Here is a 15,699-nt window from a genome sequence, read left to right on the forward strand (position 1 = left end):
CTGATTACCGTGTATCTACCCCAGTGCTTAGGACAGTGCAACAAATACTATTGTTATTATTATTATTCCGTCAACCAGAAACAAATCCTTCCCCTCCTGGAGACCCCCAAACTCCGGCGGATCCCAAGAGGAAAGCATCAGGAGGCAGAGTACTGGAATCTTATTTATTGGGTTTGGGGGGACACGGGAAATAGGGCTCCGGGAGAACGCACAGATCCAGGAGAGAAGGCGCAGAGGCCCCGGGGACGAGAGGTGGAAGGAGAAAGAAGGAGGTGGAGAGAGGCCGGTAGACTCCAGGCTGGACGTGGTGGGGGCTCAGACCAGTCCTTCCCGTAGGATAGGGGGAGGGAGGCAGGCTAGGATGGGAGTGGGCGCATTGGTGGTGTGAGCCCAGAGATAAACTCAGCAGCAGCCGGAATTGTCGTCGCAGCACTCGGGGCTCTGGTGCCGGCGGCGATGGAAGAGACGGGGCCGGCGGTGATGGTGGTGAGACAGGCAGCAGCCGCCGCCCCCGGAGCTGGAACCGCAGCAGCCCCCCGAGCTAGAACCGCAGCAGCCTCCCGAGCTGGAACCGCAGCAGCCCCCAGAGCTAGAGCCGCAGCAGCCCCCAGAGCTGGAGCCACAGCACGAGGCCGGAGCAGGGCACGGAGCCGGGCACTTAGGAGGGCACTTGGGAGGGCATTTCGGGGGACACTTCGGGGGGCACTTGGGCGGCGGCTGGCACTGCTGGGGGCACTGGGGCGGGGGCGGGCACTGCTTCTGGTTCTGCTGGCAGGACATCTCGCGGCTCGACGGATCGGGAAGCCTGGAAGTCAACCCCGACCCCCCGCACACGTCTCAGCTCCCAGCTCCGTCTGCACCGCCCCCGGGACCCCGACCCGGACGCGGACAGACCCCGCGGGGCAGGAGGGATCCCCGAGGGCCAGGGCCGGGCCAGAAAGGGGCCTGATAGACCCCCACAACGGCCATCCACCCGACCCCATCTCGGGGAGGGGGGCAAAAAACCCGGCCCCCCTGCGCGTCTACGTCCCCCATCTCTGTGTCTCTGATATTGTCTGGTTCTCCCTCTCTTGATGTCTCGTTTTGTCTCCCTCCCTCTCCCTCCATCTCCCTCCCTCTGATTTTACCCATATTTAAGCTCTTTCTCATCTCTCCATCTTTCTGCCTCTACCTCTGGCCGTTTCCTTTCTCTCATCCTCTCCATCTCTTTGTCTCTCTCTCTCTCCATAACTCTGTCTCTCTCCATCTTCTCTCTACCCTATAACGTATCTCAGTCTATCCCTCTCTCTCTCTCCAACTCTGTCTTCCCTGCTTTAGTAGCTTTAACCGTAAACCTCTTCCCCACGAGTCCTTCTAGTTCTGTCTTCTTCTCCCTCGTCTTCTCATTCTCCTACCCCACACTCCTCCGTTCTACCTTCTGTCACTGCCGACCTTTCTGTCTCAGCTCTCCCCCTCGATCGCCCCTCTCCTCCCTCCAGTTCCCCAGGGCACTCACCCAAGAGAGATCGATCGACCGGCGATGAGATCCCCAAGACGGAGGCTGCTGTGGAGACGGTGAAGACAACCGGGGCCCACAGTCCTTTTATCCCTCTCCAGGCTGGGCCTCGTGGAGTGACTGTGTCACGGCCTGGGGACCTGAATCAGGGCCCTCGTGCCATGGGGACGACTCCCCTCATTCCCCGGCTAGTTTCCACCACTGTGGGGGCGGGGGCGTTTCCTTGTGAGCCCTGGACTCAGACTCTGACCCTCCAGGAAAGAGCAGACCAGAGGTCACACGTGTGCCGGTCCCCCCAGACCCAATTCCCATCCCGTTGACGTGGTTCCCCTCATGAGTTAGGATTTGGAGTTTGGAGCGGAAAGAGATGTGTCCAGGGGTAGGGAATTGGATCCCCTTTTCTCTTTTTCCGGGGGGAGGGAGGGAGTAGGAAGTGCCCGATGGGTTTAAGTGTATGCTAGGATTACCACGTGCATGCTCAGGGTTTACTCTGCACAAGGTCATGACTGGCTACACGCTTGCTCGGCCACCCAGCCGGAGCGTGTGAAGTGCTGAAGAAATTCCATGCTCCACCGGGACTCTAGAGGAGTGTATGTGAGAGTCTTTGATTAAGCATGTGTGAGATTGACCCTCAGCCTCCTGGGATCCCCTTGGCTAACACTGCTCCCCAGAGGCTTGCTTACCTTGGCTTTTAGCATCCTGTTCCCTGCAGTAGCAGCCAGGAACATTCCCATTGGATTGATGGTGTTCTTGACCCTGTTACCCTCTACTCCTGCTAGAAGATTTCCCGCCCCTCTCCCCAAGACCACCTGGGCATGTCATTGCCACCATCCAATGACTTCGAATAATAATAATAATAATAATAATAATGGTATTTGTTAAGTGATTACTTTGTGCCAGGCACTGTTCTAGGCGCAGTGGTGGATACCAGCAAATCAGGTTGGACACAGTCCATCTCATGTCAGGCTCTTAGTCTTAATCCCCATTTTACAGATGAGGTCACTGAGGACCAGAGAAGTGAAGTGACTTGCCCAAGATCACATGCAGACAAGTGGCAAGGTCAGGATTAGAACCCATGACCTTCAGAGTCCCAGGCCCATGATCTATCCAATATTCCATGTTGCTTCTACTGTATACCAAGTAATTATAATTTCTATATTTCTGAAATGCTTTCTAGGTGCCAAACACTGAGCTTAGCCCCGGGGTAGAATGAGAGAATGAGAGAGGACACGGTCCCTGTCCCACACAGTGTTCGCAGCTTGAGAGAGAGGGAGAGCTGGGACCCGCTCCCCATTTTACAATGGAGGAAACCTAGGCCCACAGTTTCAGGAACTTGCCCATGGGTCACCCAGCAGGCCACCGGCAGAGATAGGACCCGAATCCGGGTCTTGAATGGGGCAGGGGAGAAACTAGGGGAGGGAGAGCAGGATGGGGTGGGGGTAATGTCTGGAGTGGGAGGTGGAAATGGGATTAGAGGGAAGCATGTACTTGGATCAGTCTGCAGGCATGGAGGAAGGGAAGGAGGGGACGACACGACCCCTCTCTCGCTCTATCCTTTTTTCTGAATCAACTCGTGTCTCTCGTATTTCTGCTTCGTCTATGTTCCACTCCTTGTTTCTGTCCCTTTCTGTGAGTGTAATAGCGTTTCTGTCTCTGTGTTTCTGTCTTTCTCTGGGTCTCTCTATGTGTCTCTCCTCATTCTAATCAAATCTTCCCACAAGATGGGGATAATAATAATAATAATTTTGGTATTTGTTAAGTGCTTACTGTGTGCCAGGGAGTTTATCCACTCTGGGCTGGCTACAAGCAAATCGGGTTGGACAGAGTTCCTGTCCCACGTGGGGCTCACAGCCTCAATCCTCAGTTTACAGTTGAGGGAACTGAAGCACAGAGAAGTGAAGTGATTTGCCCAAGGTCACACAGCAGACAAATGGAGGAGACAGGATTAGAACACATGGCCTTCTGACTCCCAGGCCCGTGCTCTATCCATTACACTCTGTTTAGGGGAGGGGAGGGGCACCTTGGACCGAATTGTCTTTCATTTTGTCAGAGTGAGTTCCCTCCAGGGATATTTTCTGCTTCTAACAAGGTTATCGCTGACAAAAGTTATCGCCCCCACTTATCCTCCAGCTCTGCCTTTCTCTCACCTGTGTTTCTTTTTCTCCTCTTCATCTTTCCTCCCGACCTCCACCAGCTGTGCCTTCAAATAATGGACAAAGATCACTGCAAGTGTCTTCCGCTCTCCCCACCCCTACCCGAACCCACAGCCCTGCTGCACATCGAACTTTTGGCTAGAGGAGGTAATAATAGTAATAATAGTGTTTGTTAAAGGCTTATTCTTTGCCAAGCATTGTTCTAAGTGCTGGGGTGGTTACAAGCAAATCGGGTTTGATAATAATAATAATAATGATGGTATGTGTTAGGCGCTTACTATGTGCCAAGTACCGTTCTAAGCTCTGGGGTAGATCCAAGGTAATCAGGTTGTCCCACGTGGGGCTCACAGTCTTAATCCCCATTTCACAGATGAGGTAACTGAGGCACAGAGAAGTGAAGTGATTTGCCCCACATCACAGACCTGACAAGTGGCAGAGCCGGGTTAGAACACACCACCTCTGACTTCCACTCCCATGCTCCTTCCACTAAATCATACATATATGATGATATGATGATGTATCAAAAATCTCGATTTATGGTAGGAACGAGACAATGGGTTGGTGAACAGAAACTTTACTGATGAGCATTTGAAGTGAAGAAAGGAGAGTCCAGTCTAAAGGGACTGTAAGCTCGTTCTGGGCAGGGAATGTGTCCGTTTAATGTTGTACTCTCCCAAACACTTAGTACAGTCCTCTGCACACAGTAAGCGCTTAATAAATAAGATTGACTGAGTGAATGAATGGGATCCAGGGGAAGGGGAGAGGGAAGGAGGGAGGAGGAGGGGGTAAGGAGAGGGAACACCGGGATGGGAAGAAGCAGGGCGGAGCAGAGGATGGGAGGCTCAAGGCTCTCGGAAGGGGGTCGCTTCTCAGTGAGAGACCCCGTCAGCAGCAGCCGGAGTCGGAGTCCTCCCAAGTGCTGGCGTCCCCCTCTCCTGCCCCTCCTCTGCAGAAGCCCAGGCTCCGGGCTCCCCTGCATTCCCCAGCCAGATTCCACTTCCGCGGGGGTGGGGGCGTTACTGTGGGAGCCCTGATGTCAAACCCCGGACCTCGAGGAAGGGAAGGGCCAGGGAGGGCACTGTAGGTCAGATCATTCAGAGCGCTTTCTGTGTGCAGAGGACTGTAATAAACGCTTGGGAGAGCGTGCTTGAGAAGCAGCGAGGCTTAGTGGAAAAAGCACGGGCTTGGGAGTCAGAGGACGTGGGTTCTAATCCTGACTCTGCCACATAGCTGTGTCACTTTGGGCAAGTCACTTCACTTCTCTGTGCCTCAGTTACCTCATCTGTAAAATGGGGATTAAGACTGTGAGCCCCACGTGGGACAACCTGATTACCTTGGATCTACCCCAGCGCTTAGAACAGTGCTTGGCAAATAGTAAGCGCTTAACAAATACTATCATTATTATTATAATTATCTTACAGTCTAGAGGGGAAAACAGACATTAATAGAAATAAATCAATGACAGACATGTTCATAAGTGTTGTGTGGCTGGGAGAGGGGATGAATGAAGGGAGCAAGGCAGGGCGATGCAGAAGGGAGAGGGAGAAGAGGAAAGAAGGGCTTGGTCAGGGAAGGTCTCTTGGAGGAGATGTGACTTCAAAAAATCTTTGAAGGGGGAAAGAGTAATTGTCTGTCGAATTTCAGGAGGGAAGGTGTTCCAGGGCAGAGGTAGGACCAGCTCCCCCTTCCTCTCTGCCTTTCCTCTCCCCTCTCTGCCTCCAGCTGCCCCTGCCATCATCATCGTCATCAGTGGTAGTGCAGAGTACTGTGCTGGGGCTGGAGGAGTACAATCACTGACAGAAGCATGTTCCCAAACCTCTAGGAGATATCAGAAAGACAGCAGCCTCGGGGTTATCCCTGGCAGTGGGACCAGGAGGGAGATTTAGCATTCACTGGAATAATAATGATGGTATTTGTTAAGCTCTTACTATGTGCCAAGGACTCTTCTGAGCGCTGGGGTAGATACAAGCGAATCAAGTTGGATTCAGTCCCTATCCCACATGGGGTCCACAGTCTTACTCCCCATTTTACAGATGACATAACTGAGGCACAGAAAAGTTAAATGACTTGCCCAAGGTCTCACAGCAGACAAATGGCAGAGTTGGGATTAGAATCCAGGTCCTTCTGACTTCCAGGTCTAATCTCTATCCACTCAGCCATGATGTTTCTCTTCACTCGAAGAGCTGGAGGGAGGAAGAAAGGCTGGGAAGAGAAGGTACAGGTGCAGCATGGCCTAGTGGATAGAGAATGGGCCTGTGAGTCAGAAAGTCCTGGGTTCTAATCCTAGATCCATCACTTGCCTCCCGTGTGACCTTGGGTAAATCACTCCACTTCTCGGGTCCTCAGTTACCTCATCTGTAAAATGGGGATTGAGATTAAGAGCTCCATGTGAGACAGGGACTGGGACCAACCTGATTTGCTTGTATCCAACCCTGGGCCTAGTACAGTGCCTGGCGCAAAGTAAGCACTTAACAAATACCATAATTATTATTATTATTTGAAGTCATTGGATGGTGGCAGTGACATGCCCAGGTGGTCTTGGGGAGAGGGGCAGGAAATCTTCTAGCAGGAATAGAGGGTAATGGGGTCGAGAACACCATCAATCTGATGGGAATATTCCTGGCTGCTACTGCAGGGAGCGGGAAGCTAAAAGCCAAGGTAGGCAAGCCCCCGGGAGAGCAGTGTTAGCCAAGATAATCCTGGGAGGCTGGAGGTCAATCTCATACTTGCTTAAAAGAAGACTCTTACACACACTCCTCTAGAGTCCCCGTGGTGGGTGAAATTTCTTCAGCACTCCATAAGCTCTGGCTGGGTCGCCAAGCATGTGTATAGCCAGTCATGAGTATGTGCAGAGTAAACCTTGAGCAAGCACGTGGTAATCTTAGCATACACTTGAACCTTCTGCTCCCTCCCTCCCCTCGGAAAAAGAGAAAAGGGGATCCAATTCTATATAGCCCTGGACACATCTCTTTCTGCTCTAAACCCCGAATCCTGACTCATGAAAAGAACCACATTCACCGGGATGGGAATCGGGTGGGGACCCGCGCACGTGTGACCTCTGGTCCGCCCTTTCCTGGAGGGTCAGAGTCTGAGTCCAGGGCTCACAAGGCAACGCCCCCACCCCCACAGTGGTGGAAACTAGCCGGGGAATGAGGGGAGTCGTCCCTATGGCACGAGGGCCCTGATTCAGTCCCCAGGCTGTGACACAGACACTCCACGAGGCCCAGCCTGGAGGGGGATAAAAGGACTCGGGACCTGGCTGTCTTCATCGTCTTCACAGCAGCCTCCGTCTTGGGGATCTCATTGCCGGTCGATCGATCTCTCTTGGGTGAGTGTCCCTAGAGAACTGGAGGGAGGAGAGGGGCGATCGAGGAGAAGAGCTGAGACAGAAAAGTCGGCAGTGACAGAAGGTAGAACGGAGGAGTGTGGGGCAGGAGGAGAATGAGAAGATGAGGGAGGAGAAGACAGATCCAGAATGACTCGTGGGGAAGAGGCTTATGGTTAAAGCTACCGAAGCAGGGAAGACAGAGATGGAGAGAGAGAGAGGGATAGACTGAGATATAGGGTTATAGGGTAGAGAGAAGATGGAGAGAGACAGAGCTATGGAGAGAGAGAGAGAGACAAAGAGATGGAGAGGATGAGAGAAAGGAAACGGCCAGAGGTAGAGGCAGAAAGATGGAGAGATGAGAAAGAGCTTAAATATGGGTAAAATCAGAGGGAGGGAGATGGAGGGAGACAATACGAGAGATCAAGAGAGGGAGAACCAGACAATATCAGAGACACAGAGATGGGGGACGTAGACGCGCAGGGGGGCCGGGTTTTTTGCCCCCCTCCCCGAGATGGGGTCGGGTGGATGGCCGTTGTGGGGGTCTATCAGGCCCCTTTCTGGCCCGGCCCTGGCCCTCGGGGATCCCTCCTGCCCCGCGGGGTCTGTCCGCGTCCGGGTCGGGGTCCCGGGGGCGGTGCAGACGGAGCTGGGAGCTGAGACGTGTGCGGGGGGTCGGGGTTGACTTCCAGGCTTCCCGATCCGTCGAGCCGCGAGATGTCCTGCCAGCAGAACCAGAAGCAGTGCCCGCCCCCGCCCCAGTGCCCCCAGCAGTGCCAGCCGCCGCCCAAGTGCCCCCCGAAGTGTCCCCCGAAATGCCCTCCCAAGTGCCCTCCTAAGTGCCCGGCTCCGTGCCCTGCTCCGGCCTCGTGCTGTGGCTCCAGCTCTGGGGGCTGCTGCGGCTCTAGCTCTGGGGGCTGCTGCGGTTCCAGCTCGGGAGGCTGCTGCGGTTCTAGCTCGGGGGGCTGCTGCGGTTCCAGCTCCGGGGGCGGCGGCTGCTGCCTGTCTCACCACCATCACCGCCGGCCCCGTCTCTTCCACCGCCGCCGGCACCAGAGCCCCGAGTGCTGCGACGACAATTCCGGCTGCTGCTGAGTTTATCTCTGGGCTCACACCACCAATGCGCCCACTCCCATCCTAGCCTGCCTCCCTCCCCCTATCCTAGGGGAAGGACTGGAAGCCCCCACCACGTCCAGCCTGGAGTCTACCGGCCTCTCTCCACCTCCTTCTTTCTCCTTCCACCTCTCGTCCCCGGGGCCTCTGCGCCTTCTCTCCTGGATCTGTGCTTTCTCCCGGAACCCTATTTCCCGTGTCCCCCCAAACCCAATAAATAAGATTCCAGTACTCTGCCTCCTGATGCTTTCCTCTTGGGATCCGCCGGAGTTTGGGGGTCTCCAGGAGGGGAAGGATTTGTTTCTGGTTGACGGAATAATAATAATAGTATTTGTTGCACTGTCCTAAGCACTGGAGTAATCAGGTGGGTAGATACAAGATACAATTTCGACTGCAGCTGATGCTACCAGTTTCATCACCCCCCTACACAACCTCCTGTCGAGGACCGGGACACCCGGCTCCCTCCAGCTTGCTCTCTCTCCTCCTGCTTCCTCCTCAAACCCTTAGAGCTCTCCTCTCCTCGCCCCCCTCCCTTCTTCTCTTTTGGACCCCCTCCCTCCTCTGCCGCTGAGTGAAAATAAAAATCAATCAATCAATCAATCAATGGTATTTATTGAAGCGTGGCTCAGTGGAAAAAGCCCGGGCTTGGGAGTCAGAGGTCATGGGTTCGAAGGGTTCAAATCCTGGATCTGCCACTTGTCGGCTGTGTGACTGTGGGCAAGTCACTTAACTTCTCTGTGCCTCAGTTACCTCATCTGTAAAATGGGGATTAACTGTGAGCCTTATGTGGGACAACCTGATTACCCTGTATCTACCCCAGCGATTATAACAGTGCTCTGCACATAGTAAGCACTTAACAAATACCAACTTTATTATTATTATTATTTACTAAGTGCTAAAACGTTGAAGAGGCCGGCCAGCGACGAGAGCCATAGAATCCATAATAACAGTGCAGGAAGAACCGTTAGCAAGGTTACAGATTATGGCAAAAAATAGGGTGTTCTGAAGAAAATGTACCCATAGAGTCGCTACGAATCAGAATCTACTCGATGGCATTTGATAATAACAATAATAATAATAATAATTGGCAAAACACTGTACTTTGTGCTTAAGAGAATACCATACAATGGAATTAGCAGACACATTCCCTGCCCATAACAAGCTTACAGTTTAGAGGGGGAGACAGACATTAACATGAATTAATAATTAATGATATATAATTTAAAGATATGTACTTTTAAAGATATGTAGGGAAGCAGCATGGACTAGTGGATAGAGCAGGGGCCTAGAAGTCAGAAGGACCTGGGTTCTAGACCCTGCTCCTCCACTTAACTGCTGTGTGACCTTGGGCAAGTCACATCACTTCTCTGGGCCTCAGTTACCTCATCTGTAAAATGGGGATTAAGCCCCACTTGGGACATAGACTGTATCTACCCCAGTGCTTAGAACAGTGCCTGGGACATAGTAAGTGCTTAACAAATGTCATTAAAAAATGTGCTGTGGTGTTGGAAGTGGAGCGAATATTCATTCATTCATCCATTCATTCAGTCGTATTTACTGAGCGCTTACTGTGTGCAGAGCACTGTATTAAATGCTTGGGGGAGTATAATACAACAATAAACAGGCACATTCACTGCCCACAATGAGCTTACAGTCTAGAGGAGGAGACAGACATTAATATCAAACGTGATATCCAGACGCCGGTACTTGCCTCTCGACTCTCAGCCTCCCCTCCCTGCTTTCCCGGCCTTATCAGCAGTCCAGAGGGTTTCATGGGGGGGGGGGGGTGATCTCAGACAGGAGGAGGGTGTTGGCAGTGGTGAGGGCTGAGGTGGACGGAATCACTGGCCTTCAACTTGGAATACCAGGTGCCCTGGAATTTCCGAGCACTGGTCTCTCAATCCTGCTGCCACCCCTGCAGGTTTGGCCTCAGAAACCATTGGCCCAGGAGGGCTTGACTGACAGGGGCCAGATTTTGTTTCAGCTTCCTCTTCCGTTCTTCCCCTTTGGATTATAGTTCAAGGCAAGACCTGCACTGGTCTCGTTTTTTCTTGTCCGAGGAAGGTGGAGTGGGAGTAGACTATAGGCAGTCTTTCTGCTCTGTTAACTTGGATCCCCAAGGTCAGGGTGGATTTTTCAAAGGAAACATCTGGAAGAAAATTCCCAAGAGCCGGGTCTTACAGAGAGGATGTCAAGATGATGATGATAATATTCATTAAGTGCTTACTCTGTGACAGGTACTGTACTAAGCACTGGGGTAGATTCAAGATAATCAGGTTGGACACAGTCCCTGTCCCACATGGGGCTGACACTCTTGATCCCCATTTTATAGATGAGGAAAGGGAAGCACAGAGAAGTTAAGTGACTTGCCCAAGGTCAGGCAGCAGACAAGTGGAAGAGCCAGGATTAGAATGCAGATCTTCTGATTTCCAGACGAGTGCTCTCTCCACTAGGCCACGCTGCTTATTGCGTGAGACCAGGAATGTGGCAGTAATGATAGGTAGCATATTCATTCACTCATGCAATCATTTATTGAGTGCTTACTGGGTGCAGAGAACTGTACTAAGCGCTTGGAAGAGTTACATATAACAAATAACAATAAGCAGGCATATTCCCTGCCCACAACAAGGTTAGCAGTGTGGCTAAGCAGTGTGGCTTTGTGGCAAGAGCAAGGGGTTGGGAGTCAGAGGACATAGGTTCTAATCCCAGCTCTGCCACTTGTCTGCTGCGTGACCTTGGGCAAGCCACTTAACTTCTCTCTGCCTCAGTTACTTCATCTGTAAAATGGGGATTAAGACTGTGAGCCCCATGTGGGACAACCTGATTACCTTGTATCTACCCCAGCACTTAGAACAGTGCTTGGCACATAATAAGCACTTAACAAATACCATAATAATAATGATAATTATTATTATTGTTATTACAGTCTCATGACCAAATCCTTGATACTCGCCTTGAGAAATAAAGGCAGATTTCTAAGCCTCTAACACCTTTTCTTTCCTCTTCTCCCATTTTCTTTTGTGTCACCCTGACTTGCTCCCTTAATTCATCCCCTCTCCCAGCCCCACAGCACTTATGTCCATCTCTTTAATTAATTTTTTATATTAATGTCTGTTTCCCCCTCTAGACTGTAAGCTCTTTGTGGCCATGGAATGTGTCTGTTTATTATTATATTCATTCATTCATTCAATCGTATTTATTGAGTGCTTACTGTGTTTAAGTAAGCACTGTACTAAGCACTTGGGAGAGTACAATATACTACCAAGTGCTAATACAGTGCTCGGCAAGCACTCAGTAAATATGAATGACTGACTAACTCCTGGTGAATGCTAATTACTTCAATGGGCAAGGCATCCAACCCTCTAGCTTGGCCTGTGTGCCTCTCTTGAGCACACCTGGTTGGCACATTCTGGGAATGCTGGGCCACTGGGTGGCACTTCCCAAGGTGGGGCATCTGGGGGTTGGTGTCATTCCCGGTGGCATCATTGAGAACCGGGTGAGGAGTGGTCCAGAGAGCAGCTCTTTTCCAGTGCCCACTTTGGGAAGACTTGAGAAAGTGTATATACCTATAATTCTATTTATGTTGCTGCCTGTTTAATTGTTTTGATGTCTGTCTTCCCCCTTCTAGATTGTAAGCCCGGTGTGGGAAGGGATTGTCTCTTTTTATTGCTGAATTGTACTTTCCAAGGGCATAGTACAGTGCTCTGCACACAATGAGCGCTCAATAAATACGATTTAATGAAGTGTTGCTCCCCCCCCCCCGTAATAAAAGTAATTGTAGTATTTGTTAAGTGCTAGCTATGTGCCAAAGCCCTGTTCTAAGCCCTAGGCAGATACAAGATCATTAAGTCCCACATGGACCTGGGGCTCACAGTCTAAATTAGAGGGAGAACAGGTATGGAATCTCCATTTTGCAGATGAGGGAACTGAAGCACAGAGAAATGAAAGTGATTTGTCCAAAGTCCCACAGCAGACAAGTAATGGAGCCAGGATTAGAATCCAGGTCCTCTGACTCTCAGGCCCTACACAGAGTAAGCGCTCAATAAATATGATTGACTGAAAGACCACAGCTGGGACCCCAAGTCCTAATCCTTCCCTACCTTCAAAGTCTCCTGGTATGCCATCTCCTCAAAATGGCCTTCCCTGGTCTCCTTGGTCATGTCGTCCCATCATATATTTCTCTGTTATTCCATTTTCTATTTATTAGTTTATTTATTACTTCCCTTTGTGGCTTTCATTTGCATCTACTTTTTCCCTCTTGTTCCCTCCACATTCATTAAACCTGTATCTGTCTGTCTCTCTCATTAGATTGTAACTTCTTCAAAGTCAGACGTTGTGTCTATTTTTATCATATGCTCCCAAGTGCTCAGTGTAATGCTTTCCAGAGACTAAGTGGCCAGTAATAGTAATAGTAATAATAATTCTTGTTAAGTGCTTTCTTTGGGCCAAACTCAGGGGTAGCTCCAAGATAATCAGATCTGGCAAATTTCCTGACCCTCATCAGGTTCACAGTCTAAATAGGAAGGGAACAGATATTTAATTCCCATTATACAGACGAGGAAGCTGAGGCCCAGAGAAATTAAGTGATTTTCCCAAGGTCGCACAGATACAAGTGGCAGAGCCTGGATAAGAACCCAAGCTCATTGTGGGCAGGGAATGTGTCTGTTTATTGTTGTATTGTACTCTCCCTAGCGCTTAGTAAAGTGTTCTGCACACAATAAGCGCTCAATAAATATGATTGAATGAATGATCCGAGGTCCTTTGACTCCAAGGCCTAAGCTTTTCCCACTAGACCACACTGCTTCCTTTGCAGTAGGTTCCCGATTATCCAATTGGGAATTGGAGAAACAGCATGAGTTGGAGAAGCCGCGTGGTTTAGGTGGCAAGAGCACGGGCTTGGGAGTCAGAGGATGTGGGTTCTAATCCTGACTCCGCCCCTTATCTGCTGCATAACCTTAGGCAAGCCACTTCACTTCTCTGTACCTCAGTTACCTCATCTGTAAAATGAGGATTAAGACTCTGAGCCCCACGTGGGACAACCCGATTACCTTCTATCTACCCCAGCAATTAGAACATAGTAAGCGCTAACAAACACTATAATTATTATTAATTATTATCCAATACGGAACTCAGTAATACTCCAGGGGGCTTCAGGACTCAGACCCCGCGACACCTTCTCCAAGTTTCTAGCGCCATCTCTAATCCCCAATTAGACTGTAAACCCGTCAAAGGGCATGGACTGTCTCTATCTGTTACCGATTTGTACATTCCAAGCGCTTAGAACAGTGCTCTGCACATAGTAAGCGCTCAATAAATACTATTGAATGAATGAATGAATCTCTACCCCAGTACGCAGTGGGACTCATTCAAGTCACCGAACCTCTCTGGGCCTCTGAAAACTGGAGATGCCCAGAAATTCAACCTGTAGGCGATATAATCCTCCGAGTGTGGAGCGGGAGGAAGAAGAAGCCAGAGAGAAGACGGGATCGTGAAGAGGGAAGCTTTATTGCGGCGTGTTTGCGGGGGAGAATGGAGAGGGGGCTGGACCCCGGGGATTAAGCATCGTTTGTCGGGGAGAAGTCCGGGGCTTTAGAACCAGCTGATGGAGAAAGAAGAGGGGCAGCAGGCTGAGCTGGGGGCGGGGGCTGCTGGGGTCCTGGTCCTTGGTCTGCAGGGGTCTCGGGGGTCGTTCAGCGGCGGGGACCCCCGTCAGCAGCAGCCGGAGCCGGAGCCGTGGCAGCAACCGGAGTCGGAGCCGTGGCAGCAGCCGGAGCCGGAATCTTCACACTCCTGCCGGCTCCGGTGCCGCAGCCGGTGGGAGCGACGAGGGCGGTGATGAGACAGGCAGCAGCCGCCGCCCCCCGAGCTGGAACCGCAGCAGCCCCCCGAGCTGGAACCGCAGCAGCCCCCCGAGCTGGAACCGCAGCAAGAGGCCGGGGCCGGGCACGGAGCCGGGCACTTAGGAGGGCATTTCGGGGGGCACTTGGGGGGACACTTCGGGGGGCACTTGGGCGGCGGCTGGCACTGCTGGGGGCACTGGGGAGGGGGCGGGCCCTGTTGCTGGTTCTGCTGGCAGGACATTTCGCTGCTCGACGGGTCGGGAAGCCTAGAAGTCAACCCCAAACTCCCCACGTCTCAGCTCCCGGCTCCATCTGCGCCGCCCCCGGAACCCCGATCCGGACAAGGACCCATCCCCTAGACCGGGGGCCAGAACCGTTCCAGATAGACCACCCCACCCCCGCCCCCAGGCACCTGTCCCCTCTTCGGGTGGGTGGATGAGACTGTGAGCCCCAGGTGGAACAGGGAATGGGTCCAACCCGATTTGCTTATATCCACCCCAGCGCTTAGTACAGCGCCTGGGATGAGGCTGTGAGTCCCATGTCGGGCAGGGACTGTGTCTATCCCGATTTGCTCGTATCCACCTCATCGCTTAGTACAGTTCCTGGCACATAGTAAACGCTTAACAAATGCCATAATTATTAAACAAACCCTCTTCCCCTAGATGTCTTTTCATTCCCCGTTCCCCTCCATCTCTGCCTCTCTGTCTCATTCTTCCTCCTTCCTCCATCCTTCTTCTGTCCCTAACCACAGCCTACCTCTCTCTCTATCACAATGTATCCCCTGTCTCTCAGTTCCATCCTCCCTTCAGCCGCTCGTCCCCAACCCCTTCTAAACTCCCCTCTCGGCTCTATTTTCTCCCCAGTTCAGGCTTCCTTCAGCTTCTGTCGTTCTCCCCCGTCCCCTTTGTCCCTCCCCCGGGGCCCGAAGGACACTCACCGGCTACTCAGCAATGGGAGCTCGATCCTTCAGGCGGTGGAGACGGTGAAAAGCCCCGGGTCCGAAGCTCTTTTATCCCCATCCGAGCTGGGCCCCACGCGTGATTGTGCGTGTGTGTGTGGAGGAAAGCATGGACACGAGGAGGAGCCACGGACTCTTTCGCCACTGGCCGCTCGGACACGCCCCCATCATCCCACGGATCTGGATTCCTCTAACCCCGCCCGAGTAGCTGGTGAGGGGCTTGGTCAGAATGCACTTCTCCTCCCCCGGACACCCCCGAGGCTGGATTCCTGGGGTTCCAACTCGCCGCTCCAGATTCCCGCTCCCTATCCCAGATCTTGGAGCTAATCTGGGCTCTCACGGGATTTTCCTCGCAGCCCGGATGGACTCTGCTGTCTGCATCAGGTATCCTCCAGGCTGGGTCCATTCCCCTACTGGAACCCGGTTATCCGCATAATACTAATTGTGGCATTTGTTAAGCGCTTACTATGTGCCAGGCACTGTACTAGGCGCTGGGATGGATACAAGCAAATCGGGTTGGACACAGTCCCTGTCTCACATGGGGCTCACAGTCTCAATCTCCATTTTACAGATGAGGTAACTGAGGCCTAGAGAAGTGAAGTGATTTGCTCAAGGTCACACAGCAGATAAATGGCAGAGCCGGGATTAGAAGTCATGACCTTCTGACTCCCAGGCCCATATTCAACCCACTACACCATGTGGCTTGTCTCTAGATACCGCTAGACATCCGGGCTTTGGCGCCAGACCCTCTTGGGAAGTTCCGATACATGGCATCGGGTGGTATCTGTGCCCTGGGATTGGGGAGGAGGAAAGAG

The 15,699-nt window shown here is 52.1% G+C and overlaps 3 protein-coding genes across 3 annotated transcripts; 1 reads left to right on the top strand and 2 right to left on the bottom strand.

Moving 5' to 3' along the window:
- Nucleotides 1-214: 214 nt before the first annotated feature.
- LOC114807948 (late cornified envelope protein 2D-like) lies at nt 215-780 on the bottom strand. The gene is made up of 2 exons (XM_029054865.1): nt 659-780; nt 215-565 (listed from the first exon to the last, which is right to left on the bottom strand). Exons 1-2 carry the CDS (start codon nt 778-780, stop codon nt 403-405), a joined length of 285 nt encoding a protein of 94 aa, XP_028910698.1. The 3' UTR covers nt 215-402.
- A 6,910-nt stretch (nt 781-7,690) lies between these two features.
- Nucleotides 7,691-8,290, top strand: LOC100089382 (late cornified envelope protein 2A-like). Its single transcript, XM_001518749.2, has one exon. The coding sequence runs from the start codon at nt 7,691-7,693 to the stop codon at nt 8,066-8,068; it is 378 nt and encodes a 125-aa protein (XP_001518799.1). The 3' UTR covers nt 8,069-8,290.
- A 5,312-nt stretch (nt 8,291-13,602) lies between these two features.
- LOC114807964 (late cornified envelope protein 2A-like) lies at nt 13,603-14,171 on the bottom strand. The gene has a single exon (XM_029054934.1). The coding sequence runs from the start codon at nt 14,165-14,167 to the stop codon at nt 13,796-13,798; it is 372 nt and encodes a 123-aa protein (XP_028910767.1). The 5' UTR covers nt 14,168-14,171; the 3' UTR covers nt 13,603-13,795.
- Between the last annotated feature and the right edge of the window lie 1,528 nt (nt 14,172-15,699).

Source organism: Ornithorhynchus anatinus, chromosome X5 (assembly GCF_004115215.2).
Source record: "Ornithorhynchus anatinus isolate Pmale09 chromosome X5, mOrnAna1.pri.v4, whole genome shotgun sequence".
Taxonomy (NCBI): Eukaryota; Metazoa; Chordata; class Mammalia; order Monotremata; family Ornithorhynchidae; genus Ornithorhynchus; species Ornithorhynchus anatinus.

Bases quoted from the DNA above. Each gene is read 5' to 3' on its own strand.
- LOC114807948 (XM_029054865.1), bottom strand. From the start codon at position 780: ATGTCCTGCCAGCAGAACCAGAAGCAGTGCCCGCCCCCGCCCCAGTGC. The intron at 566-658 runs GTGCCCGGCTCC...CTGCGGTTCCAG, and splicing joins CCTCCCAAGTGCCCTCCTAA to CTCGGGAGGCTGCTGCGGTT.
- LOC100089382 (XM_001518749.2), top strand. From the start codon at position 7,691: ATGTCCTGCCAGCAGAACCAGAAGCAGTGCCCGCCCCCGCCCCAGTGC.
- LOC114807964 (XM_029054934.1), bottom strand. From the start codon at position 14,167: ATGTCCTGCCAGCAGAACCAGCAACAGGGCCCGCCCCCTCCCCAGTGC.